The sequence below is a fragment of the Hemiscyllium ocellatum genome, chromosome 29 (assembly GCF_020745735.1).
Source record: "Hemiscyllium ocellatum isolate sHemOce1 chromosome 29, sHemOce1.pat.X.cur, whole genome shotgun sequence".
Taxonomy (NCBI): domain Eukaryota; kingdom Metazoa; phylum Chordata; class Chondrichthyes; order Orectolobiformes; family Hemiscylliidae; genus Hemiscyllium; species Hemiscyllium ocellatum.
This window is the reverse complement of record NC_083429.1, coordinates 14,430,943-14,457,315: the sequence shown is the minus strand read 5'-3', so window position 1 is coordinate 14,457,315 and position 26,373 is coordinate 14,430,943. Positions and strand designations below refer to the sequence as shown.

Sequence of the window (26,373 nt, the reverse complement as noted above, 5' to 3'; positions counted from 1 at the left end):
GAAAAGATTGAATTAATTTTGTACAAAACCATTTTTCAGCCTGGAGCATTGTGTTCAGTTCTGGGTGCCACACTTTTAAAAATACATGAAAGCATGAGAGTGCAGGGAAAAAAACAACAAGAATGATTCCAGGAATAAGGAACTTCATTTGCGTATGATTGGGTTGTTTCTCTTGGAGAAGAAAATGTCGAGAGATGTTCAGATATAGGTGTTCAAAATCCTGAAACAGAGTTGATAAGGAGAAACTGTTCCCATTGGTGAATGGATCAAGAACAAGCGTGCATAGTTTTAAGGGAATTGGGAAAACTCATATCTCCATATGAGGTAAAATATTTTCACACAGTGTGTGTTTGGGATCTGCTAAGAGTATACTGAAGGAAGGTTTAGTTGAGGTATTTGAGAGTGCATCTTATCAATATCTGAAAACTAAAACTTGCAGGAGAAGGCGAGTTGTGGCACTAGGTGAATTATTTCTTCACAGGGCCAGCACAGATAAGTTTGAGTGAATAGTCTCCTTCTATTCAGTATACACTCTTTGCTTAAAAGCTTGGTTTGTACGTAAAATATTTTAATCTTGAAAGCCTCCTATTGTCCATTTGTTGCTCTCCTGGCTGTCTTGTTTCCAGCCACTAACACAGGGTCCTTGCTAGCATCTCCCAAATTCACTCTCTTCCAGTTGAAAAGTCTTTGATTCATGGAAACTGACAACATAGCCGTAGCTATTTGGTCCATTGTGCCTGTACAGCCCTTTGAAAGACCAGTCGCACATGGTTCAGCTTTCTGGATTTTTGTTGGCATTCCTCTCTCTCATGTACTTATCCAACTTGCTTTTTAAAATTACTTATGGAATCAGCTTCTATTACCTTTTCAAGTTTACAAGTCATAGGCGGCATGGTGACTCAGTGGTTAGCACTGCTACCTCACAGCACCATGAAACTAGGTTTGATTCCAGCCTTGGGTAACTGTCTGTGTGGAGTTTGCACATTTGTGGGTGGCACGGTGACACGTGGGCGGCACGGTGACACAGTGGTTAGCACTGCTGTCTGACAACGCCTGAGACCCAGGTTCAATTCCCGACTCAGGCGACTGGCTGTGTGGAGTTTGCACGTTCTCCCCGTGTCTGCGTGGGTTTCCTCCGGGTGCTCCGGTTTCCTCCCACAGTCCAAAGATGTGCGGGTCAGGTGAATTGGTCATGCTAAATTGCCCGTGGTGTTAGGTCAGGGGTAAATGTAGGGGCATGGGTGGGTTGCGCTTCGGCGGGTCGGTGTGGACTTGTTGGGTCGAAGGGCCTGTTTCCACACTGTAAGTAATCTAATCTAATCTAATCTAATTCTCCCTTTGTCTACGTAGGTTTCCTCCGGTTTCCTTCCACAATTCAACAATGTGCACTTTAGGTGAATTGGCCATGCTAAATTGCCCATAGTGTTCAGGGGATGTATAGCTTAGGTGCATTAGTCAGGGATTCTAATCTTAAAAATGGATTAACCAGCATCTCCAAATCATAGTCAGGGTTGGATGAGTAGGTATTATATTCCTGTTGTCAAGTGTTTTTCATGTTTTATTTGTTCACTTTCTGACTGAAAGCAAGTTAGTCTTGAATATGTTATGGCATGTTTTTCAAAGCCCTTTTCTGGATAAGCAAACTTTGAAGAAATGGCTGACAATAAAATCTCAAGTTTAACTTGTTATGACATGGTGGTGAACCATTCTGGTTAATCTGCCTGGGTTAAATAAAACAAACCACCCAGTAAAGCTCACCTCGCCTTGTAATCTGTTAAAATGTATAAGTAACAGAGAGCTCCCAAATTCCAATATTTAATAAAAATAATATCAATTTATTATTTAACTCTAAAAGTGAACATTAGACATCTGCCTCCAACCATATAACAATATACTGTTCTAATAAAAACACTTATTAAAATTACATCAACTTAATTTCAAAACCATACAATGGCTGCTGTCGTCGGTGTCTCTCTTCTTCCAGCTGAGGATCTCCCTGGGTCATCTTTTTTCCTTTACTGCAAATGTTTTTTATCTGAAAGGTACTTTTGATAGAAAGTGTTTTGATCTTTTGTCTCTCTCTCTCTCTCTCTCTCGGTTGTAGTTGCTCTTTCGATGACAGTTGCTCTGTCAATGTCTGTTTGACATTCAAAATGCCTGAGATTTTTATCAAACAATCTCATTGATTCGACGTTGGCAAAAACAATGAATTCAAACTCGATTGGGTATTAGTATCCTGGAGCATAACTTAAACTGATTGGTTAAATTAGAATTCTTGTCAAAACAGCAACCAACTCAGGTATCCATTTCACAGCTAAATGTTACGTATTTTCAATTTTTCAGTACACTCTGAGACTGCAAACTAGTCATAAGAAAGGTGTGTGTAACTCTTAGTGCAGAACAGCATTCACTCTCTTTTAAAGATACAGTACATGCCTTCAACTTTGTAAGAAAATTATAGGTATGATATAGTCACACTTTCAAATTGAGGGTAGCATTTGTGACTACACGCATGTACACGTGGAAACAACAGTTTCACCACTAGGAATAAACTGAAACCAGAAATATGGATAATAAGTCATAACAAATTATACATGTAGCAGGATGAGAGATGCCAGGTTGTTGCAAATTTGATGAGAAAAGACAAAAGTGTTTGGTGTTGGGAAAGTGACTGAAATAGTCTAAAGTAGTGAATGGTTGTGTGCTTAGAGTCAGTGCTGAAAATGTGTTGCTGGAAAAGCGCAGCAGGTCAGGCAGCATCCAAGGAGCAGAAGAATCGATGTTTCGGGCATGAGCCCTTCTTCAGGAATGAGGAAAGTGTGTCCAGCAGGCTAAGATAAAAGGTAGAGAGGAGGGACTTGGGGGACGGACGTTGGAAATGCGATAGGTGGAAGGAGGTTAAGGTGAGGGTGATAGGCCGGAGTTGGGGTGGGGGCTGAGAGGTCAGGAAGAAGATTGCAGATTAGGAAGGTGGTGCTGAGTTTGAGGGTTGGGACTGAGACGAGGTGGGGGAGGGGAAATGAGGAAACTGGAGAAATCTGAGTACATCCCTTGTGGTTGGAGGGTTCCTAGGCGGAAGATGAGGCGCTCTTCCTCCAGCCGTCATGTTGCTGTGGTCTGGCAATGGAGGAGTCCAAGGACCTGCATGTCCTTGGTGGAGTGGGAGGTGGAGTTGAAGTGTTGAGTCATAGTGTGGTTGGGTTGGTTGGTCCGGGTGTCCCAGAGGTGTTCTCTGAAACGTTCCGCAAGTAGGCGCCTGTCTCCCCAATATAGAGGATGCCACATCGGGTGCAGCGGATGCAGTAAATGATGTGTGTGGAGGTGCAGGTGAATTTGTGGTGGATATGGAAGGATCCCTTGGGGCCTTGGAGGAAAGTAAGTGGGGAGGTGGGGGTGCAAGTTTTGCATTTCTTGCAGTTGCAGTGGAAGGTGCCGGGAGTAGAGGTTGGGTTGGTGGGGGGTGTGGACCTGATGAGGGAGTCACGGAGAGAGTGGTCTTTTCGGAATGCTGATAGGGGAGGGGAGGGAAATATATCCCTGGTGGTGGGGTCCGTTTGGAGGTGGCGGAAATGACGACGGATGATACGATGTATATGGAGGTTGATGGGGTGGTAGGTGAGAACCAGTGGGGTTCTGTCCTGGTGGTGATTGGAGGGCCAGGGCTAAAGGGCGGTGGAGTGGGAAGTGGAGGAGATGCGGTGGAGAGCATCGTCGATCACGTCTGGGGGGAAATTGCGGTCTATGAAGAAGGAGGCCATCTGGGTTGTTCGGTATTGGAACTGGTCCTCCTGGGAGCAGATGCGGCGGAGACAAAGGAATTGGGAATATGGGATGGCGTTTTTACAAGGGGTAAGGTGGGAGGAGGTGTAGTCTAGGTAGCTGTGGGAATCTGTCAGTTTATAGTAAATGTCCGTGTTGATTCGGTCACCCGAGATAGAAATGGAGAGGTCTAGGAAGGGGAGGGAGGAGTCTGAGATGGTCCAGGTAATTTTGAGATCGTGGTGGAAGGTGTTGGTAAAGAGGATGAACTGTTCAACCTCCTCGTGGGAGCACGAAGAAGCGCCGATACAGTCATTGATGTAGCGGAGGAAAAGGTGGGGGTGGGGGGTGGGGGGTGGTGCCAGTGTAGCTGCAGAAGATGGACTGTTCCACATATCCTATGAAGAGACAGGCATAGCCGGGGCCCATGCGGATGCCTGCTTAGAGTCAGTGTAAGGTATATGGATTGTGTACTAATGGTTTTTGAAAGATGAAGCCATCTTTGGATGTTAATGGTTCAGTTTTTTAAGGGGGCATCTGATGATTTGAGAGGTAAACTTGCCCTTTAGATTTGAAAAGACTGAAGTATAGAGCAATCTATCAGAACCACTAGAGTAAACAGTTTGTGAGACCTTGGGATATTTTTAAAAGTTGGAAAAGTAGAACCAGCCTGAATTTCCATTGATGCACAATTTTTAGTTTAGCTTTCAGCATTTGCAGTTGGGGTCTGGAAGAAGTACAAGCTATGTTTTTTTCTCTCTCGGTTACAACCAAATACTGCCTGCTGTGGGATTTGCATGCGAGGCAGTCTGTTTCTGAATTTGTCAAGGGCATGTTTATGGTATGTTACAATACTAAAACAATTAATTAAATAAAGATTACTGTATCTGCTACTCTGTTACATTTTCAAATAGAGTTAAATTATCCCTTTTGTTATTTTGTTGTATTTTAGCTATTATGGGCAGCACAGTGGCTCAGCAGTTAGCACCACTGCCTCACAGAGCCAGGGACGCAGGTTTTGATTCCAGCCTCAGGTGACTGTCTGTGTGGACAGTCCCTGTGTCTATGTGGGTTTCTTCCGGGTACTTTAATTTCCTCCCACAATCCAAAGATGTGTAGATGAGATGAATTGGCCATGCTAAATTACCCATAGTGTTCAGAGATGTGTAGATTAGGTACATTAGTCAGCGGTAAATATAGGGTTGGGGAATGGGTCTGGATGGGTTATTCTTTGGAGGGTCACTGTGGACTTGTTTGGCCAAAGGGCCTGTTTCCACACTGCAGGGATTCTAATTTTAAATTAGTGTGAATTGCTTCTGGAATACCATGCCTCACATTTACTTTTAAAATAAGAAAAAGCTAGGGTTCTTAATATATTTTGAGGAGGCCTCATCTAGACCACAACAGTCAGGTGAATCATTCTGTCAGAGATTCTTTCCACTGCAGGCATCTAGCCCTCATTTCCTCATGTAATACATTTCCAAGAATTTTGATTTTTTCACTCATCACTGTATGAGAGTAACCTTTTCATCCAAAACCAATTGCTTTTGCTTTATTTTCAGGATCCTATGATTTATATTCCTTCTCTCATCATCAGGTCAGTTGCCTCGCACTTGACTCAGTCAGGTAGTGATGTTTAGATTTGCATAGCTGAGCCAGATTGAACCATGAGGAATGGGAGTGAGTGAGTTTTTGTTGCACTGTATTCTCACTATCTCTCTCTGATTGTTTCCACAGGAGATTCTGTTGACAAAATAAAAAGTTGGCTGGAAGATTGTGGGTAAGATGTTGTCTGAATTCTGAAGCTATTTCAACTTTGGAATCTGAAATAAAAATAAAAAAAAGCTGGAAATGCTCAGAAGATCTGCTAACATTTGCAATGAAGAAAATAATCGCTGTGGTCTTATGTTATTGCGGGAAGCCTGCTCCTTGAAAGAACAGTCAAGAAATTCTAGTCTCCTACTTTTCCGATAACTCCTTTCAAAGGAGGTCTTTAATTTGATGAGGAAGTGTTGATAGAGTAGATAGGCAAACATTGCTTCCTCTTGCCTGACTCACTCTTAGTTCCCTTCTCAAAACCCATCAGCTAATGGGAACAGTTCTCTTGTCCAAACTTGTCATAATCTTGTACATCTCTATCAAATCTCTCTCAATGTCTTTTGTTCCTTGGAGAATAAACCCATTTTTTTCTAATCTAATCTTGTAATAAATTTCACCATAGCATCCTTGCTTTCGGACTCAGTTCCTCTATTCTTAAAGCTCAGATTCCCAAAGGAAACATTGTCTCAATATGTCAGAAGGATGTACAGCACAGAAACAGACTCTTCAGTCCAAGTAATCCATACTGACCTGATATCCCAAATAAATGTAGTCCCATTTGCCAGCATTTAGCTCATATCCTCCCAAACCCTTATATTCAGATACCTATCCAGATGCCTTTGAAATGTTGTGGTTGTATCACCTTCACCACTGCTCCAACAGCTCATTCTATTATACACTATCCTCTGTGTGAAAAAATTACATCTGATGCCCCTTTTAAATCTTTCCCCACTCACCTTAAACCTATGCCCTCTAGTTTTGGACTCCCCCACCCTGGAGAAAAGACCTTATCCATGCCCCTCATGATTTTATACAAGGTCACACCTCAGCGTCTGATGCTCTAAGGAAAATAGCTTCTCCCTATGGTTCAAACCTTCCAGTCCTGCCAACATCCTTGCTAATCTTTTCTGAACCCTTCAAGTTTCGCATCAGTCCTATAGCAGGGAGACCACTTTCAAAAGATTAATACCACTGAAGTCCAAGATCACTCTTATTGTCATTAGGTTTAGTTGCCTCCCCCTGAACATTCTGCCAAAACACATCACCTCAAACTTCTTATTTTAGATCCAAGATCTCTTGCATGAACATTCTGCTGGCCTATGTCGTGTTACAATGAACTTGCAACATACTTCTTGTTTGCCACAGCTCCAAGTTTGGTATCATTGGAAAAATTTGCACATTTCTTCTATATTCCAAAAGTCAAGTTATTTATAAATAGCAGAAAATAGCAGTGCTAATACAGACCCTTGGGGATACCAATGTGGACCTTTCTCCAAGCTGAACAATACCCATCTACCACATCTTGTTGTTTTCTATGCTAAAGTAATTTTTTTTATATTAGGCTGTCATTAATTCTTCTATTCCAAGCCTTACTTTTCTAAATCAATCTTCGTTGTTAAAATCCAGTATAAAAATCAATGCATTACCTTCAATCAAGTTTCACTGGGTTCCTTCAGCAAAAGATTTAATCACGTTTCTCAATTGTGATTAGCTTTTTACAAATCCACATGGGGCCACATTATTTCACTCAAAACTCTCAAAGTGCTGATATTATTTTTGATTACTTCAGAAGTAGAAACTTCTTTATTATTGTTATACAGGTTGAATTTCCAATGTATTGCAGATGTAAAACATGGAAATGATGATTGAAAGATAAAGTAACTTGCTGTTGAGACAAGTTGGAAAGGCTTTGTGGAGGCAATTCCCACTCAGTTCTATCAGTGATAAATGGGAATTTTGAGCCCAGAGTAATGGTCTGAACCCAACATTGTCTGATAATTGGATTTCTCAGGAAATAAATAATAGATAAACTAAATTATTTGTCAAAAATAGTAAGCTTTCAAATAATGTAAGATCAAGTAAGCCCAGGTCTTATGATGCTTCTTAAAGTCTTTTTGATAATATCTGCAAAAAGCATGATTTTTTGAATTTTAATAATAATGATTGACAAACTGTAGTGTTTAGGATAGCCAGACGGATTTCATAAAACATGAGTTCTCTGATTGGGCCTGTTAAGCTTGTCCAATAGGGGAGTCCTGGCTGGCAGATATAAACAGAAGTGTTAGGTATTCTACTCACTCTCAGAGCAAGCGCTGAACTAACTGTCATGGATATGTATCAATAAAGCGTGACTTGGTGGTGGGATATTGAAGTTATTTCACAAACAAAACAGAACATTTTAGGAACCAGTCAGTCAATCTTGAAAATGATGTTGTTTTAACTTGTTCTCTAATATCAGATGAAATCTGCATCTCACAACATAGAACAGAAAACATGCCCTTTGGCCCATCATGTCCATGCTGACCATGCCATTCTAATAATAGTTTTGGAAGTCCACCTACTTGCAAACATAGTCCCCAGCTGAGTTGCTATGCCTGACTTCTGGTGGATAACCCAAAATGCTCATTGGAACCCCCAGAAGTCTCAACACATGGGGGTCGTGCATGAAGCTAAGTCTTACGAAGGGCAATTCCCCTGCTCCCTGGATCACCTGAAAATGTGCCATAGTCTTATTGAGTCATACAACAAGCCTTTTAGCCTCCATCTCTTTGCTGACCAGCAAACATTAAATACACTAATCCCATTTACTTACACTTGGTCAATTGCCTACAATACTCTAGCATTTTAAGTGCTCTTCCAGATATTTCTTAAATATTACCAATACAGCTGCCTCCTCCACCATCCTCTTGACAGCATGTTGCATTACTCTACCACTGTCCAGGTGGAAAAAAAACTTTTCCTCAGATGTCCTGTAAAGCACTTACCTCAGCTTTAAGTTTTATTCTCTGGTCTTAGGTATGTCTGTCAGGGGGAAAAGATTTTTGTTCTGATCAATGAAGGCAAGAGTGCCAAATATCTTTTTCACCACTTTCAAGGAACTATGCATTGCACCCCTCAGTCTTTTCATTTGCAACACTCCCAGTGACCTACAAGTCCTGCCCTGGTTTGTCTAACCAAAATGCAACACCTATTTATCGAAATTAAACCCTATTTACAATTCCTAAGCCTATTGGCCCATCTGATCAAAGTCCCATTGTACTCTGAAATAATCTTCTTCATTCTCTACTACACCTATTTTGGTGTCATTTGTAAACTTTCTGAGCATGCCTCTTATATTCACATCCAAAATCACTTATATAAATGATAAAAGGCATTATTAAATAAAAATTAAATTAAATTTAAAGTAGCATTAAGTGTCTCCTTCAGGGGCCCTGCAATCTCCTCCTTTGTCTCCAAACATAGCCTCAGATTCATCGCCACAAGCCCTGGAGATTTATGTACCTTTATGCCTGCAAGAGCATTTAATACCTCTTAACATGTTCTAGAAGCTCACCAACCTAACTGAAATCTGCAGCTGCAATGCTTACAAAAAGAAAAATATTCAATTTTGACCACACCCATGACCATTTGCTCCCTGTATAGTTTTCTCTTTTAGTCTCTAATAGAAGAGAGAACAATACAGCTCAGAACAGGTCCTTCGGCCCTTGATGACCTGTGAGCTATTCTCGGCTCGTCCCCCTACACTATTCCAAAATCATCCATGTGCTTATCTAAGGATTGTTTAAATCTTCCTAATCTTCTTGAATCTTCCTAATCTACCTTATGACTCTAAATAGGTCCCAGCCTCTTAGTAATGCCCCTTCTCTTAATATACTTACATGAAGTCTTGGGATTTTCCTTCATCTTAGCTGTCAAAGTATTTCATGCCCTCTTTACTCAAGCAATTTGTTTAAGCAATTACCCACACTCTCCATAATTTTGAAGGCCTTCCCCTGATTTTTATTATTTTGATATATACTTCCTTGATAAAACTCACTATCTCTAGACATACAAGATTCCCTTGCCCTTCACCCTTAGATGAACATCTGGCCCGGAATTCACACTAAACTACAGAGGCCAGTAACCTCTTACCACATCTCCCTTTATTTGCATGTGCATAGTACAGGGACTCTGACAAATCATCTCAGAGCTATTCCCGACAGTGAGAAGACTCTTTGAAGCTCCTGTTTTTTTAAATATTTTATTAAGAAGTATAAAATACACAGTTAACAATAAACAAATCAGCAGTTCACAAAAACCCACTATATTCAGGATAAAGGGCAGCAAAGCCAAACCCCAAAACCCACAGTTCAAGCAGTTTTCAGGGAGATGAGGACAAACCTCAAACCCCACTTCCATTCATTACAAAGATAACAGTAACAAACACAGGTAGGACAGTGCAATCAAAAGAGAAACAGTGCATAGAACACAGACTCAATATAAGCTATAAAAAAGATATCAAACACCTGTCCAGACCAGCCAGGCTAGCTTTCCTACAGGACAGTCATTGGCCTTCCTGTTTCTGGCCACCCTCATACTAACTGACCCCGCCTCCCCCCCCCCCCCACCCATTTTCCTCCAGACTGATCAGCGAGTAGCCAGCTCTCAGTCATCCCATATACACTTCAGACTTCAGACCCCCCCCCCAAGTCACTTTCCTGCAAGCCAGCAATCAGCATTCAAGTTATTGGTCACCCTGTATACTGACTGGCCCTCTCCAGCAATCTCCTATTTTATATCTATCAGTGAGGCCTCCCTGATCGGCCCAGATTAACAGCCCAAATCAAGATTTTATACTCAATGAAAGGCACCTGGCCAACCATGCTCCAATCCCAACAACTACTTTTAAAAGATTTCCACTTTCCAAATTCAGACTTACCTGCAAGTAACTGTGTTTGCCAGGTCCTAGCTAATGATATTGAAATTGGCCTTTCCCCAATTTATGTACTTCACCTCTGCACTATCCTTATCCCTTACCATAATGGCTTTGAAACGTACAGGTCTCTCTCTCCCGAAAATGCTTACCCATTGAAAGTGCAGCCACTTGACTGGGCTTCATTTTCTGGGATTAGACCTCCCACTGCCACATTTCTTGTAGGTCTATCTGCACACTGGCATGAATAGCTTTCCTCGGTGCACTTTAAAAATTCCACCTTGTCCAAATCTTTCACTGCTGAAAATGTGTTGCTGGAAAAGCGCAGCATTTCTGCAGTATTGGTTTCCTTTACCAATAATGCAATGCCCCCAGACCTCCTACATCCCCGTATCACCCCTGAAACCGAACCCTGAAATGTTGAGCTATCAGTCCTGTCCTTCCTTCAACCATGTCTCAATGATTTTAACAATATCATATTCCTACATGCTAATCAATACGCTAGTTTGTCTGCATTACCAGTCAAGCTCATTTCATGAAAATAGATAAAACATAGCTTTCTGGACATCACACATACCCTATTCATGTTTTCTCTGCCAGCTGGATTGTACTAGCATTCCCTCTGGATCTGACTGGACCTTGATCCTGACTTTATATTCACTCTGTGCCTCATCCCTTTTCCAAATAAGATTATAACCTCTTCATCAGCAGGAACAAATCTCGCAGCAATGGTAGAATATCCTTTACTGTCATGTGTACACAAGCAAGAGTACAGTAAAAGTTTTAACAAAGTCACTGCATGGAAAAGTTCTGTTGTCCAACGTGTACAGATCCCACCCACCCCAGAAGCTGTCCCAATAATCCAAAAATCCAATGCTATTCTTAGTCCATTCATCCATCTGACCCACTCACCTGTTTTTATACTTAGTGCATGGCACTGGAAGTCATCCAGAGATTGAAATCTTAGTAGTCTTCCTCTTTAATCTACTAATTATAAGACCCATAAGACATAGAGAAGAATTAAGCCATTTAGCCCATTTAGTGTCCTCCGAATACGGCTGATATATTTCTCTTCCCCATTTTCCTGTCTAGTCCCCTAACACTTGATTCCCTGATCAAGAACCGATCTATCTCTGTCATAAATACATTCAAGGACTTGACCTCAACAGTCTTCTGCAGCAATGAGTTCCACTGATTAACTACCCTCTGGCTGATAAAAATCCAAAGAGAAAGTGAGGACTGCAGATGCTGTAAGTCAGGGTCGAAAAGGATGGTGCTGGAAAAGCACAGCAGGTCTGGCAGCATCTGAGAAGCAGGAACGTTGATCTTTTCATCATAAATTCCTCCGCATCGCAGTTCTAAAGAGTAATCTCTTCACTCTGTGTCTGTTCCTTCGGGTTGGAATCACCCTACTTCTGAAAATACTTTCTCCACATTCACTCTCTTCCGGACTTTCAATATTCTGTAGATCTCAATGAGATCCTCCTCTTACTTCTAAACCCAGAGTCCACAGCCACTTCTCGATGAAAAGCCCTTCATTCCTGGGATAGTTCTTGTCAACCTCCTGTGAACACTCCTCCAATGTCAGCACACCTTTCTTTATACAGCAAAACTGACCACAATATTTCAAATGCAATCTGACCAAAGTCAGCCAATGCATCCCCAGCATATTGTTTCTGCCCTAGTATTCTAGCCCTCTTGAAATGAATGCTAACATTCTTAACTGCCAACTGAACCTGCATGTTAACCTTGAGAGAATCCTCAACCAGGAATCCCATGTCCCTTTGTCCTCCAAATTTCTGAAGACTTTCTTATTTAGAAAATAGTCTACACCTCTTTTCTTCCCACCAAGATGCATAACTTCACACTTTCCTACATTATATTCCAGCTGCTTCTTCTTTGCCTACTCTTCAAGCTCATATAAATCATTCACTTGAAAGCAAGAGTTGGAAGAACACAGCAATCTAGGCAGCATCAGAAGGTGAAGAAAACAATGTTGTGGGTGTCCCTGCTTCTCTACGTTGGATTCCAGCATCTGCAGTTTTCTTGTTTGTGTATAAATTCTTCTGCAGCCACCCTGTTTCCTCAACATTAACGGCCCCCCATCTACCTTTGTGTAATTTGTAAACTTAGCAACAATTTCCTCAGTTCTTTCGCCCACATTATTAATTTATAATATGAATAGTTGTGGTCCCAACACTGATCCCTTTAGCATTCTATTAGTTACTAGCTGCCATCCTGGAAAAAGCCCTTCATCACTACACTCTGCATTCTGCCAGTTGGCCAATCCTCTATCTATGCCAGTACATCTGAAAGATTGTGTGCAGGCTTGGTCTCCTTTTCTATAGAAGGATACTCTTCTTCTGGAGGGAGTGCAGTGAAGGTTTACCAGGCTGATTCCAGGTATGGCGGGACTGACGTATGAGGAGCGATTGACTAAGTTAGGATTGTTTTTAGGATTGTTGGGGGGGTAGAGACTTATAAAATTCTAACATAACTATACAGGGTAGATGCAGGAAGGATGTTCCTGATGGTGGGTGTGTCCTGAATCAGAGATCACAGTCTGAGGATTTGCGATGGGCCGATTATGATGGAAATGAGGGGACATTTCTCCACCCAGAGATTGGTGTGCCTGTGGAATTCATTGCCACAGGAAATAGTTGTTGCCAAAACATTGAATGCATTCAATAAGCAGCTAGATATAGCATATGGGGGAATCCGATCAAAGGTTATGGAGAAAAAGCAGGATTAGGCTATTGAATTGGATTCTGGATTAGTGGTGCTGGAAAAGCACAGCAGGTCAGGCAGCATTCGAGGAGCAGGAAAATTGACGTTTTGGGCAAAAACCCTTCTTTATTCCTGATGAAGGGCTTTTGTCCAAAATGTTGAATTTCCTGCTCCTCGGATGCTGCCTGACTTGCTGTGTTTTTTCAGCACCACTCTAATCTTGATTCAGATCTCCAGTATCTGCAATACTCACTTTCACCTATTGAGTTGGATGATCAGCCATGATCATGATGAATGGCAGAGCAGGCTCGAAGGGCCAAATGGCTCCCTTCTGCTCTGAGCTTCTATGTTTCTATGTTTGCCCCTAACTCCACAGACTCTTATTTAGCAGTGTCCTGTTTGCCACCATATCAAAGACATTCCAAAAATCCAAATGTATCACGTTCACAGGCCCTTCTTTGTCTAACTTGCTCATTACTTCCTCAAAAAGTTCTAACAGATTTATCAGACATGACCTCCTCTTGATCAAGCTGTGCTGATCTCGCCATATTTTACCATGCACCTCCAAGTACTCCACAAACGCATCCTTAATAATGGACTCTGAATTCTTACTAATGACTGAGGTTAGGTCTATAGTTTCAAGTCTTCTGCCTTCCTCCATTCAGTGATTCCAGAAATATTACAAACTCTACAATCTCCTCAGAATTGTGCGGTGTAGTCTATCTAGTCTGGGTCATGTCTTCACTTTTAGAGCTTTCACTTTTCCTTCTCCTTAGTGATGGCCACTATGCTCACCTCAGGCCCCTCACTCTCTTGAAGTTCTGGTGTGCTTCTGGTGCCTTCCACTGTCAAAACTGATGCAAAGTATCTATTCATTTCCTCTGCCATTTCTTGACTCTTCATTACTACTTCTCTATCCTCATTTTCTCACAGTTCAGTGTCCAAGATAATGAGCAATGTAGACAAAAGAGAGGTAGTGGACATGATCCATTTGGATTTTCAGAAGACCTTTGACAAGGTGCCACACAGGATGCTGCTAAATAAGTTTAAAGCCCATGGAGTTAAGGGCAAGGTGCAGGCATGGACAGAGGATTGGCCGATTGACAGAAGGCTCTTTTCCATGAGAGCAATCAATACCTAGTAGAGTTCCACAGGGAACCAGGACCAGATCTGTTCATATTATCCATTAATGATCTGGATGAAGGAACTGAGAGAAAATTGTTGCCATTGGGTAGGTTTGGACAGTGGGCAAAGAAGTGGCAGATGAAATACAATGAGGGAAAGTGTAAGGCTATGCACTTTGCTGGGATGACATAGACTAATTGAATAATGGGGAAAGGCTTCAGAAGTCTGAAGCACAATGGTACTTAGAAATTCTAATTCATGATTCTCTTAAGGTGAACATGCAATTTCAGTTGTCAGTTAAGAAAGGAAATGCAATGTTAGCATTCATTTTAAGAGGGTGAGAATACAGGAGCAGAGATGTACCGTTAGGTTGTGTAAGGCTGTGGTCAGATTGTGCTTGTAAAATTGTGAACACTTTCGGACTCTGTATGGAGTTCCATGTCCTTGCCATGTCTGGGGCAAATGTCAACAACCATACAGGGTAGCTCTTGATTGACAACACCTCCCTGGGTGAATCACAATCCTTTAAAGATGCTGTGGGTGTAAGGAATTCTGGGGAATTCTGTAATTACTGTTCAAAAATACTCAAAACAACTTGGACTTTGCCAAAATTTGTAAGATTAAGCTCTGTCTTTTCCACACCTACTTACTTTAGTACCTGAGATGCAAGCCATCCGATGGAAGTGGCTTTTCTACTCTAAGCACCTACCAGTACAGTCTGCCTTTATATTTCATTCTATCCGATACTTCTTTCACCTTTGCTTTTAACAATATTTTGAAGGCTGCTAACCCCAATGAGGGTCTCCAACTGCTGCTGCTCAAGCTGTCCAATGTTTCCTATACCATACAAGCCATTCTATCTATACCCATGATCTTTTATCGCCTTTATGCAAACTAAGTATCAACTCTTACCAACCCATCTCCCCACTGACGACCTTACACTCTCAATACCAATTCACCCAGTATTCAGCATGTGAAGAGTTCAGGGGATTCAGTCTTCATTTAAAGAACACATTCACCACATATAACATTTTTTAGTCCTTTGCTGTTGGATTTCATAGTTCTACTACCAATTAAGCTGTGAACTTACAAGTACCCCAATGTGATCATAAAAGGTTATACCAATCATGCATTTCAAATCTCAAAAGGTATGCTTACGTCAATATACAGTGTGAAATACAAGTATTATTTTTAGCACAGCCAATAATTGTTTTCTTTTGAAATAGTGTCCAAGTTTCAAAGCCTTAACAACATCTTTTGATAGTTTTGTTGTCAATTCCAATTTATGCATATTCATGTATACTTTTATATACACAAAGGGCACATAACTCTCCAAAAGGTGGTGACCTCCCACATCATAATATAAATGTTTTGAGACCATATCCAAAAGAGTACTCCACCTCTCCAAAAAGCTTTGACAGCTTTACATCTTTGTTACAAGATATAAATGACACAAGTTGGACATTCCACTGGTGGAAATCAGATAGGTCTGTATCAGCTGCATGTGAACATTGCATGAAAGTCCAGAACATGGCAACTTTGGTCTATGTCTACCCTTTGATATGTCTGAAGTAATATAGGTGTTCTAAATGACTGTGTATACAAGATGTATACTCCCAACTTAGCAGTGCTGGAGATCCTGTGGTGCAACTGCAAAGCTGAGAGTTATGTGGACATTTAGAGAGAACAAAAAAAAGAAGAACAAAAGAGAAGTACAGTGCAGGAACAGGCCCTTTGGTCCTCCAAGCCTGTGCCAATCATCATGTTCTAACTAAACTAACACACAAACTTTTTTCCCTTATTCGATCCATATCCCTCTATTCCCTCCCGATTCATGTAACCATCCACTTGCCTCTTAAATATCATCATCGTGCTTGCTTTCACAAACTGGGTGGATTGGTACCTGGGTTGGTACCTGAGACTTCGATGTTGTGGCCATTACAGAGACGTGGGTAGAACAGGGGCAAGAATGGCTGTTGCAGGTTCCAGGGTTTAAATGTTTTAGTAGGGTCAGACATGGGGGTAAAAGAGGGGGAGGTGTGGCATTACTTGTCAAGGATAGTATTACAGCGGTGGAAGGGATGATGGAGGAAGATTTGCCATCTGACGTAGTTTGGGCTGAGGTTAGGAATAGGAAAGGTGAGGTCACCCTGTTAGGTGTTTTCTACAGGCCTCCTAATAGTCCGAGAGAAGTAGAGGATAGTATTGCGAGGATGATTCGGGAGAAGAGTGAAAGTAGCAGGGTGGTTGTTATGGGGGACTTTAACTTCCCAGATATTGACTGGGAAAGCTATAGCTCGAGGTCGTTAGATGGGTTGGTGTTTGTCCAATGTGTGCAGGAGGGTTTCCTGACACAATATGTAGACAGGCCAACAAGAGGTGAGGCCATACTGGATTTGGTTCTAGGTAATGAACCAGGCCAGGTGTTAGACTTGGAGGTAGGTGAGCACTTCGGGGACAGTGACCACAACTCGGTGACTTTTACTTTAGTGATGGAGAGGGATAAGTGTGCACTGCAGGGCAAGAGTTATAGCTGGGGTCAGGGAAATTATGATGCGGTGAGGCATGACTTAGGATGTGTGGATTGGAAAAACAGGCTTCAAGAGAAGAATACTAATGATATGTGGAGATTGTTCAAGGAAAAGCTACTGAGTGTCCTTGATAAGTATGTACCAGTCAGGCATGGAGTTAAGGGTCTTGTGAGGGAGCCGTGGTTTAATAAGGAATTGGAATCCCTTGTGAAAGGGAAGAAGGTGGCATATGTAAAGATGAGGCGTGAAGGTTCAGTTGGGGCGATTGAGAATTATAAGGTAGCCAGGAAGGGTCTAAAGAGAGAGCTAAGAGCAGCGAGAAGGGGACATGAAAAGTCCTTAGCTGGTAGGATTAGGGAAAATCCAAAGGCTTTCTATAGGTATGTCAGGAATAAAAGGATGACTAGGGTAGGTATCGGTCCAGTCAAGGATAGTAGTGGGAAGTTGTGTGTGGAGGCGGAGGAGATTGGAGAGACACTAAATCAATACTTTTCGTCAGTATTCACTCAGGAACAGGACACTGTTGCTGGTGTGAATATTGAGTCACAAGTGATTAGAATGGATGGCATTGAAGTATGTAGGGAAGAGGTTTTGGGAATACTGGAAAGGATGAAAATAGATAAGTCTCCTGGGCCTGATGGCATTTATCCTAGGATCCTCTGGGAAGCAAGGGAGGAGATAGCAGAGCCATTGGCCTGGATTTTTATGTTGTCACTGTCAACGGGAATAGTACCAGGAGACTGGAGGATGGCGAATGTGGTCCCCTTGTTCAAGAAGGGGAGTAGGGATAGCCCGAGTAACTATAGGCCAGTGAGTCTGACTTCTGTGGTGGGCAAAGTCTTAGAGAGAATTGTAAGGGATAAGATTTATGAACATCTGGATAGGAATAACGTGATCAAGGATAGTCAGCATGGTTTAGTGAAGGGTAGGTCGTGCCTCACAGACCTTATTGAGTTCTTTGAGCAGGTGACTAAGGAGGTGGACGAGGGTAAAGCAGTAGATGTTGTGTATATGGATTTTAGTAAGGCGTTCGATAAGGTACCCCATGGTAGGCTAATGCAAAAACTACGGAGGTATGGCATTGAGGGTGCATTAGAGGTTTGGATTAGAAATTGGCTGGCTGGAAGGAGACAGAGGGTAGTAGTTGATGGTATAGGTTCATCTTGGAGTGCAGTTACTAGCGGTGTACCTCAAGGATCTGTTTTGGGACCATTGCTTTTTGTTATCTTTATAAATGATCTAGAGGAGGGGCTTGAAAGCTGGGTGAGTAAGTTTGCGGATGACACAAAAGTCGGTGGAGTTGTGGATAGTGAGGAAGGATGTGGCAGGTTACAGCGGGATATAGATAAGTTGCAAAGCTGGGCAGAAAGGTGGCAAATGGAATTCAATGTAGCTAAGTGTGAAGTCATTCACTTTGGTAGGAGTAACAAGAAGATGGATTACTAGGCTAATGGTAGGCTACTTGGTAGTGTGGATGAGCAGAGGGATCTTGGTGTTCATGTACACAGATCTCTGAAAGTTGCCACCCAGGTAAATAGTGCTGTGAGGAAGGCATGTGGTGTACTGGGCTTTATTGGTAGAGGAATTGAGTTCCGGAGTCCTGAGGTCATGTTGCAGTTGTATAAGACTCTGGTGCGGCCTCATCTGGAGTATTGTGTGCAGTTTTGGTCGCCATACTATAGGAAGGATGTGGAGGCATTGGAACGAGTGCAGAGGAAGTTTACCAGGATGTTGCCTGGTATGGTAGGAAAATCGTATGAGGAAAGACTGAGGCACTTGGGGCTGTTCTCATTGGAGAAAAGAAGGTTTAGGGGAGATTTGATAGAGGTGTACAAGATGATTAGGGGTTTAGATAGGGTAGACACTGAGAACCTTTTACCGCTAATGGAGTCAGCTGTTACAAGGGGACACAGCTTTAAATTAAGGGGTGGAAGGTATAGGACAGATGTTAGGGGTAGATTCTTTACACAGCGGGTTGTGAGTTCATGAAATGCCCTGCCAGTAGCAATGGTGGACTCTCCCTCTTTATGGTCATTTAAGCGGGCATTGGATAGGCATTTGGAAGTTATTGGGCTAGTGTAGGTTAGGTAGGATTCGGTTGGTGCAACATTGAGGGCCGAAGGGCCTGTACTGCGCTGTATTTTTCTATGTTCTATGTTCTATAACTCTTCTGGCAGTACATTCCAGGCTGCCACAACTCTTTGCATGAAAAACATTCCTTGCACATCTCCCTTAAACTTTGCCAATCTCACCTTGAACCCTGTGTCCCTTTATAATTGAAACTTCAACACTGGGAAAAGCTTCTGACTATCCACCCTATCTATGCCTCTCATAATTTTGTAGACCACTATCAAGTCTCCTCTCAGCTGCTGATTTTCCACTGAAATAAATTAGAATCTTTTTCACTTTTCTTCATTGTTAATGTCCTCGAGACCAGGCAACATCCTGGTGAATCTTCTCTGCACTTTCTCCAAAGCTTATACATCCTTCTGGGACAAAACATAATACTCCAAATGAGATTTAACAAGTGTTCTATATGGCTGCAAAATGGTTTGCCAACTCTTGTACTCCACTCCTCACCGATGAAGGCAAGCATGCCATCTGAATTCTTAATCACCTTTGCCACCTGTGTTGCCACTTTTAGGAAACTGTTGACCTGCATGCCCACATGCATCTGTATGTTACCATTCCACCATTTGCAGTATAATTCATACCTAAATTTGATCCTCAAAATGTATCACCTCACCTTTGTCTGGAATAAACTCCATCTGCCATTTCTGTGCTCAAGTTGCCAAACTGTCTAAGTCCTGTTGTCTACTTTCACAATCATTGGCACTATCAGCAACTCTTCCAATCTTTGTGTCATCTACAAACTTACAAATCAAACCACCCACATTTTTCCTCCAGATCATTTATATATACTACAAACAACAGAGGACCTAAGATTGATCCCTGTGGAACACCACTAGTAACCAATTTACATTATGAAAAACACCAATCCACCGCTTCCCTCTGTCTTCTGTGACCAAGCCAGTTTTGTATCCATCTAATCAGCCCACCCCAAATCCCATGTGATTTTAGTTTTTGTACCAATCTGCTATATACAACTTTAATAAATGCCTGACTGAAGCTCACATAGACTATATCACCAGATCACAGCTCATCAAATTATCTTTGTCAATTCTTCAAAAAAATTCAATCAGATTCATAAAACATTCCTTTCCCCATACAAAACCAATGCTGCCTGTCACTAACTAGTCCATTTGCTTCCAAACTTGTCCATCAGTACCTTCTCCAAGAGCTTCTCCAACACAAATATCAGGCTCACCAGCCTATAATTTCCTGAATTACACTAGTTTTCTTTTTTAAACAAGAGAAACAATACCAGCTATATTCCAGTACTCTGGAACCTCACCTGTGGTCAAAGAGGATGTGAAGATATCCACTAATGCCCCAGCTATTTGACTAGAGTAAGATTAGGGCCGATCAAGGATAGCAGTGTGAAGTTGTGTGTGGAGTCGGAAGAGATAGGGAAGCGCTAAATGAATAGTTTTCATAAGTATTCACACTAGAAAAAGACAATATTATTGAGGAGAATACTGAGATACAGGCTACTAGATACGTTCACAAGGTGGAGGTCTTGGCAATTCTGAAAAGTGTGAAAATAGATATGTTCCCTGTGCTGGATGGGATTTATCCTAGGACTCTTTGGGAAGCCAAGGAGGAGCATTTGGCTTTGATCTTTATGTTGTCATTGTCTACAGGAATAGTGCCAGAAGATTGGAGAACAGCAAACATTGTCCCCTTTTTCAAGAAGTGGAGTAGAGACAACTCTGGTAATTATAGACCAGTGAGCCTTACTTCAGTTGTGGGTAAAGCATTGGAAAAGGTTATAAGAGCAATGATTTCTAATAATCCAGAAAGGAATAAGTTGATTAGGGATAGTCAACACAGTTTTGTGAAGTGCAGGTCATGCCTCACAAACTTTATTAAGTTCTTTGAGAAGGTGACCAAACAAGTGGATGAGGGCAAAATGGTTGATGTGGGGTATATGCATTTCAGTAAAGCATTTGATATGGTTCTCCATGGTGGGCTATTGCAGAAATCGGAGGCATGGGATTGAGGGTGATTTAGCGGTTTGAATCAGGCAAATTGGTTAGCTGAAAGAAGACAGAGGTTGATGGAAAATGTTCATCCTGGAATTCAGTTACTAGTGGTACAAAAATCTGTTTTCGGTCTACTATTGTTTGTCATTTTTATAAATGACCTGGATGAGTAAATGCCTTACTGCTTTCAATCCAAATTACACAAGTGCTAGGAGAAAGTGAGGACTGCAGATGCTAGAGATTAGAGTCGAGAGTAAGGTGCTGAAAAAGCACAGCCAGTCAGACAGCATCCAAGGAGCAGGAAAATCGACCTTTTAGGCAAGAGCCCATTATAGAGTTTTGTCTAATTTGAATGTAATTGTCTCTTGCCCAATTCATTACCCTCATGAGGGTTACTATTGTCCTTTTCCATGTCTACTTGAAATCTTATGGAGTTATGGTCACTGTTACAAAGCGGAGGTTGATCCCTTCCTCTGAGAACTAAAACCAAAACACCAAAAGAGGAGTACCTTGCCCATTAATCTGTTAAAGGAGTGTGAAAAATGGGGTAGTCTGCTTTTAAGCCTTCTAGCGGTTAATAAATATAAATTAATTTATCTAACTGTAACAGTAAACATAATAACTAAACTTTGAACAAACTGAACAAAACGCAAACTATTTCTGAATGAAGCAAGATTCTAATGGCATGCTGGTCCAATAAATAGAAATCCCACCCATGTAACAAAATAAAATTTAGTATTTGGAAATTACAGACAGGTTACATGTCTTCTGGAATGTTTTACTAGTGGTTCACTAATTACTAATGGTGTACCAGAAGGATCTGTCTTGGGTTCACTGCTGTTTGTCATTTTTATGAACGACCTGGATGAGGGCATAAGAGATGGTTTAGTAAATTTGCAGATGACACTGAGATCAGTGGAGTTGTGAATAATGCTGAAGGATGTTGTAGGTTACAGAGGGACATAGATAAGCTGCAGAGCTGGACTGAAAGGTGGCAAAATGGAGTTTAATACAGAAACGTGTGAGGTGATTCACTTTGGAAGGAGTAACAGAAATACAGAGTACTGGGCGAATGGTAAGATTCTTGGTAGTGCAGATGAGCAGAGAGATTTCAGTGTCCGTGTCCAAAAATCCCTCAAAGTTGCCACCCAGAGTGATAGGGCTGTTAAGAAGGCATGTGGTGTGTGAGCTTTTATTAGTAGAGGAATCGAGTTTCTGAACCATGAGGTCATGCTGCAGCTATACACAACTCTTGTGTGGCCGCACTTGGAATATGGCATGCAGTTCTGGTCATTGCATTATCAAAATGATGTGGAAGCTTTGGAAAGGGTTCAGAGGAAATTTACTAGGATGTTGCCTGTTATGGAGGGAAATTCTTATGAGGAAAGGTTGAGGGAGTTAAAACTGTTTTTTATTAGAGAAAAGAAAGTTGAAAGGTGACTTAACTGAGACATGCAAGATAACCACTGAATTACTTATCAGTTTCTTCCTGTTTGTCCTTTTAATGATGATAAAGGTGTCATCTATATACCAAATCCAGAGTTTGGATTTGATGGAGGGGAGGGTCATCCATTTCCAGCACTGCATTATTGATATCAGCGACACCATTGGTGTGCCATTGATTTGTCCGTACACTTGTCAATTGAATGTCAAGTGAGTTTTGAAGCATAGATCTCATAGTTTTAATATGTTGTTTTTGTTGATGCTGCTGGTGTCATTGGGTATTCTAACTCCTTTGTCCAATAATATGACAATGGTATTCTTGGCAATGTCTACAGATGTGAAGAGTGTTGTTACATCAGATGAAATTACTATTTCATCCTATTCTATTGTGATGTTTCTGATGATGTTGAAGAACTCTTAGGAGGAGTGAATAGAGTGTTTTGAGTATTCTATTAGGTGTTCCAGTTTTGTTTGCAGCTCCTTAGCTAGCTGTAAGTAGGTGTCGCTGGGAGTAATATAGTAAATAGGTCGATGGGGTGCTCATGTTTTGTGAACCTTGAGTAATCTGTAGAATTGGGGTGTGCTGGATCTGTTGGGTTTCATCTTTTGCAGATCTATTTTGCTGATGTTTCCTGTACTGTAGTGTCATGGTAATCCTGTTCACGAGTTCTGTGGTCTATCTCCATCTGGTGGTAAGTAGCAGTAACACAGAGTAGTTTGTTTCCTTTTCCTGGCTAGTACTGGTTAAGTTCTACTGTCTGCTACTAGTCCAAAGATGTGTAGGTTAAGTGGATTGACAATGTTAAATAGCCACAGTGTCCAGGAATGTGAAGGCTATGTGTATTGACCATGAGAAATGCAGGATTACAGAGACAGGGAGAGGGGTGATCGGGGTGGGCTTCCCTTCACAGACTTGATGGGCTGAACGGCCTGATTCCACACTGTAGGGATTCTATATTTTTTCCTTATGTGATAATTAATCAAAATCAGTGAAGGTTGATGTAGTACCACAAAGAAATGAAAAGGTAGCTGTAACATTCCTCAAAGGTGAAGTATGACACCATTAATTGAAGCACAAAAAATCTTATTTTCAATAAATTAGCATAGTTAATGCATACTAAAGTAAAAGCTGGAGGAAATCTGGAGAACTTGAAGAGTCCATTAAGAAAGGAATAATGTGAGAAAATGCTGATGGGCTCCTCACAGACCGTCAGAGGAAGAATGGATGTTAGATAATGATAATACCAGTTATCATAGAGAAATATTTTGAGAAGCACATGAAATTCCCATGTCAAGATGTAGGGATCAGAAAGATTCAGATATTGATAAAATAGATATTTTAATTGGTCAAAATTGCATAAAGTTGTTGAGCTGCTTTGTAACGTATGTCATATTTATCAAATCTGGGTAAATGTCAATATGTAATTAAACCAGTATCCCTAATTCCAAACTGTTTTTTGAACAACCATTAAGTTATGAACATGTGGGTTGTGTGGGATCAATACATGAATTAAAAGCCAGAAATGATTATGTCCTTCCATTATAGATATGACTACTGATGTTTCAGAAGTTATTCCCTTAAAAACAGTCAGAACTACGGTAGCAGTGGAACAAACTAGTACAGTTTTTCACTCATACTCCACTAACGTAAATGCAGCCTGTCAAGAACTTTTCAAGATATCTTCAGTTATTTGGGGATTGAATTGAAATTTACTGAATATTGCCAAAGTGTTTTGGAGATGTACTACCAGATTCTCAAAACCATCCTCAAAGCCTCTTGTTATGAATGCCAAATGATTGGTATAAAGGACTAGGTTTTCTCCTATTTGCAATGGAGTTTTCAAAATGCATGCACTGTCTTCAGCCCATTTAAATTAGCGAACAGCCATGAAATAACATGAAAAACTGATTTGAGGTAAATTGTTAAGTCAGAAAAATTAATCTTCAATGTTAGAGTATGGGTCCACATTTGAGTAGTTAAACATTCAATAATCAGAAATCTAAAAGCAGGAGTGTTTTTTGTACTGCTTCCTTTACAAGGTGAGCTTTTAAAAGCAAAATTCAGTGATCACTAGAAAGTAATTAAAATAGCTAGTCCAGTAACATATCTAATTCATATTACTGATCATAGGAAAAAGACTTAATTATGTCAAATGAACATGTTGAAACTGTCATAAAGAACGTAATGAGAATGTACAAGAATGTGCAGGGATTAAGTCTAGTAACGGGGTATAGAACAAAGAAGAATGACAGCAAAGGAGAAATGGATAATTCCCAAGTGAGATTCCTGCAATTAGAACATAAAGCATGGAACATAGAACCGTACAGCACAGCCCTTGATGTTGAGTCGGCTTTTTATCCTACTTTAAGATCAAGCTAACTTATGTACCCTTCATTTTACTATTATGTATACGCCTATTCAAGAGTCCCTTAAATGTCCTGAGTGTATCTGACTCTACTACCACTGCTGGCAGTGCATTCCATGCACTCATTGTGTAAAGAACCGACCTCTGACATCTCCCCTAAACCTTCCTCTAATCACCTTAAAATTATGGACCCTTGTGATAGCCATTTCTGTTCTGGGAAAAAGTCTGCTTATTTACTCTATCCATGCCTCTCATTATCTTGCATACCTTGATCTAGTCACCTCTCACCCTTCTTCACTCCACTGAGAAAAGCCTTAGCTTCCTCAACCTTTTCTCCATAAGACATGCCCTCCAGTTTGATCTTAGAGTGAAGTAAAAGGTTGTCACAACATCAAAGGTCAAATGGCCTGTACAGTGTTGTACTGTTCTATGTTCTATGATCTATGTTCTAACAGCAGGGATTTCACTTCCTCCAGTTTATTAGCTTAATAAATTCAGAGATATTAGAGAAATGGTATCTGGAGAAAGATCAACAGGGAGATACAATTACATTGTTCAGAAAATACAAAGATGTAAATATATACTTGGGTGTTCCACATTAACTGAACATGACATTGATGTCAGTAATTCAGACACAATAAACCAAACTCTATAACTCTATAACCAAAGGAAACAGCTCAAAGTAGCAAAAACAAAACTTGATACTTGTTGGATATCAATCAATCGGTTGAACTACAGTCATTGGAGTTCTCCTTTGGTATTGGTTCCAGAACCAGATAACTTAGTTGTGTAATGTGTCGACTATAGAAAAATGAGTGCAATCACAAAGGTGGATGTATACCCTATTCTGAGACTAGAAGATTGCATTGAAAGGGTTGGTAGTGTGTTATTTTAGCTAAAAAAAAAGGCAAGTACTATTGACAGCAATGACAAAGGAAATTTTCACATTTGTCACAACCGATGAAGGCGACAAAATTGACTATAGACAGGAGGTGGAAGACCTGGAAACATGGTGCACTGAGAACAACCTTGTCTCAATGCCAGCAAAGCCAAGGAACTCATTATTGACTTTCAGCTGGATGTTACTCATGCCCCTCTACACATTAACAGCACAGAAGTGGAACGAGTGGAGTGTGTTAAGCTCCTGGGAATGGTCATCCACAACAACTTTCTTGGACTCTTCATGTGGACGCAGTGGTATCAAAGGTCCAATAACATCTCTTCTTCCTCAGGCAGCTGAGAAAGTTTGGCATGATGGCAAATACCCTTGCCAACTTTATAGGTGCACCATCGAGAGCATTCTATCTGGATGCATCACTACCTGATATGGCAACTGTACCATTTAAGATCAGTGGTGGTCACAAAGGCTAACATCCCTACTATAGCATTCATCTACTGGGCCCACTACCAAGGAAACACCACTAGTATTCTCAAAGATCCATCCCACCCTGGCAATGATTTTTTTGCAACCATTACCATTGGGCCATTCAGCCCCTTGAGCCTTTCCACCATTCAGTGGGGTGATGGCTGACCTGTGACCTAAGGCCATATATTGCTATAATGCTTATCACCTCTATCTCTTTGATACCTTTGTTTAACAAAAAATTATTAATTTCACTCTTCCACAACAGATCTCACAATTGAGGAAGAGAGTTCAAAACCTCTATCACCCTTTGTATGCAGAAGTGTTTCCTAAACCTGACTAAATGGTCTGACTTTAATTTTTAGAATATGCCTCCGAGATCTAGAATCTCCAAACAATGGCAATAACATATTTTTTATCTAAACTGTATTTTCCTTTTATT

General features: G+C 41.0%; 1 protein-coding gene across 2 annotated transcripts in view; it reads left to right on the top strand.

Annotated features, from left to right (window-relative positions):
- The window catches only part of tespa1 (thymocyte expressed, positive selection associated 1), a 118,671-nt gene that overhangs the window by 14,467 nt on the left and 77,831 nt on the right, over positions 1–26,373 (top strand). For both annotated transcript variants that reach the window (XM_060846996.1, XM_060846995.1), the window contains exon 3: positions 5,497–5,539. In XM_060846996.1, coding sequence (XP_060702979.1) covers positions 5,497–5,539 — 43 coding nt within the window. The remainder of the gene's footprint in view (positions 1–5,496; positions 5,540–26,373) is intronic.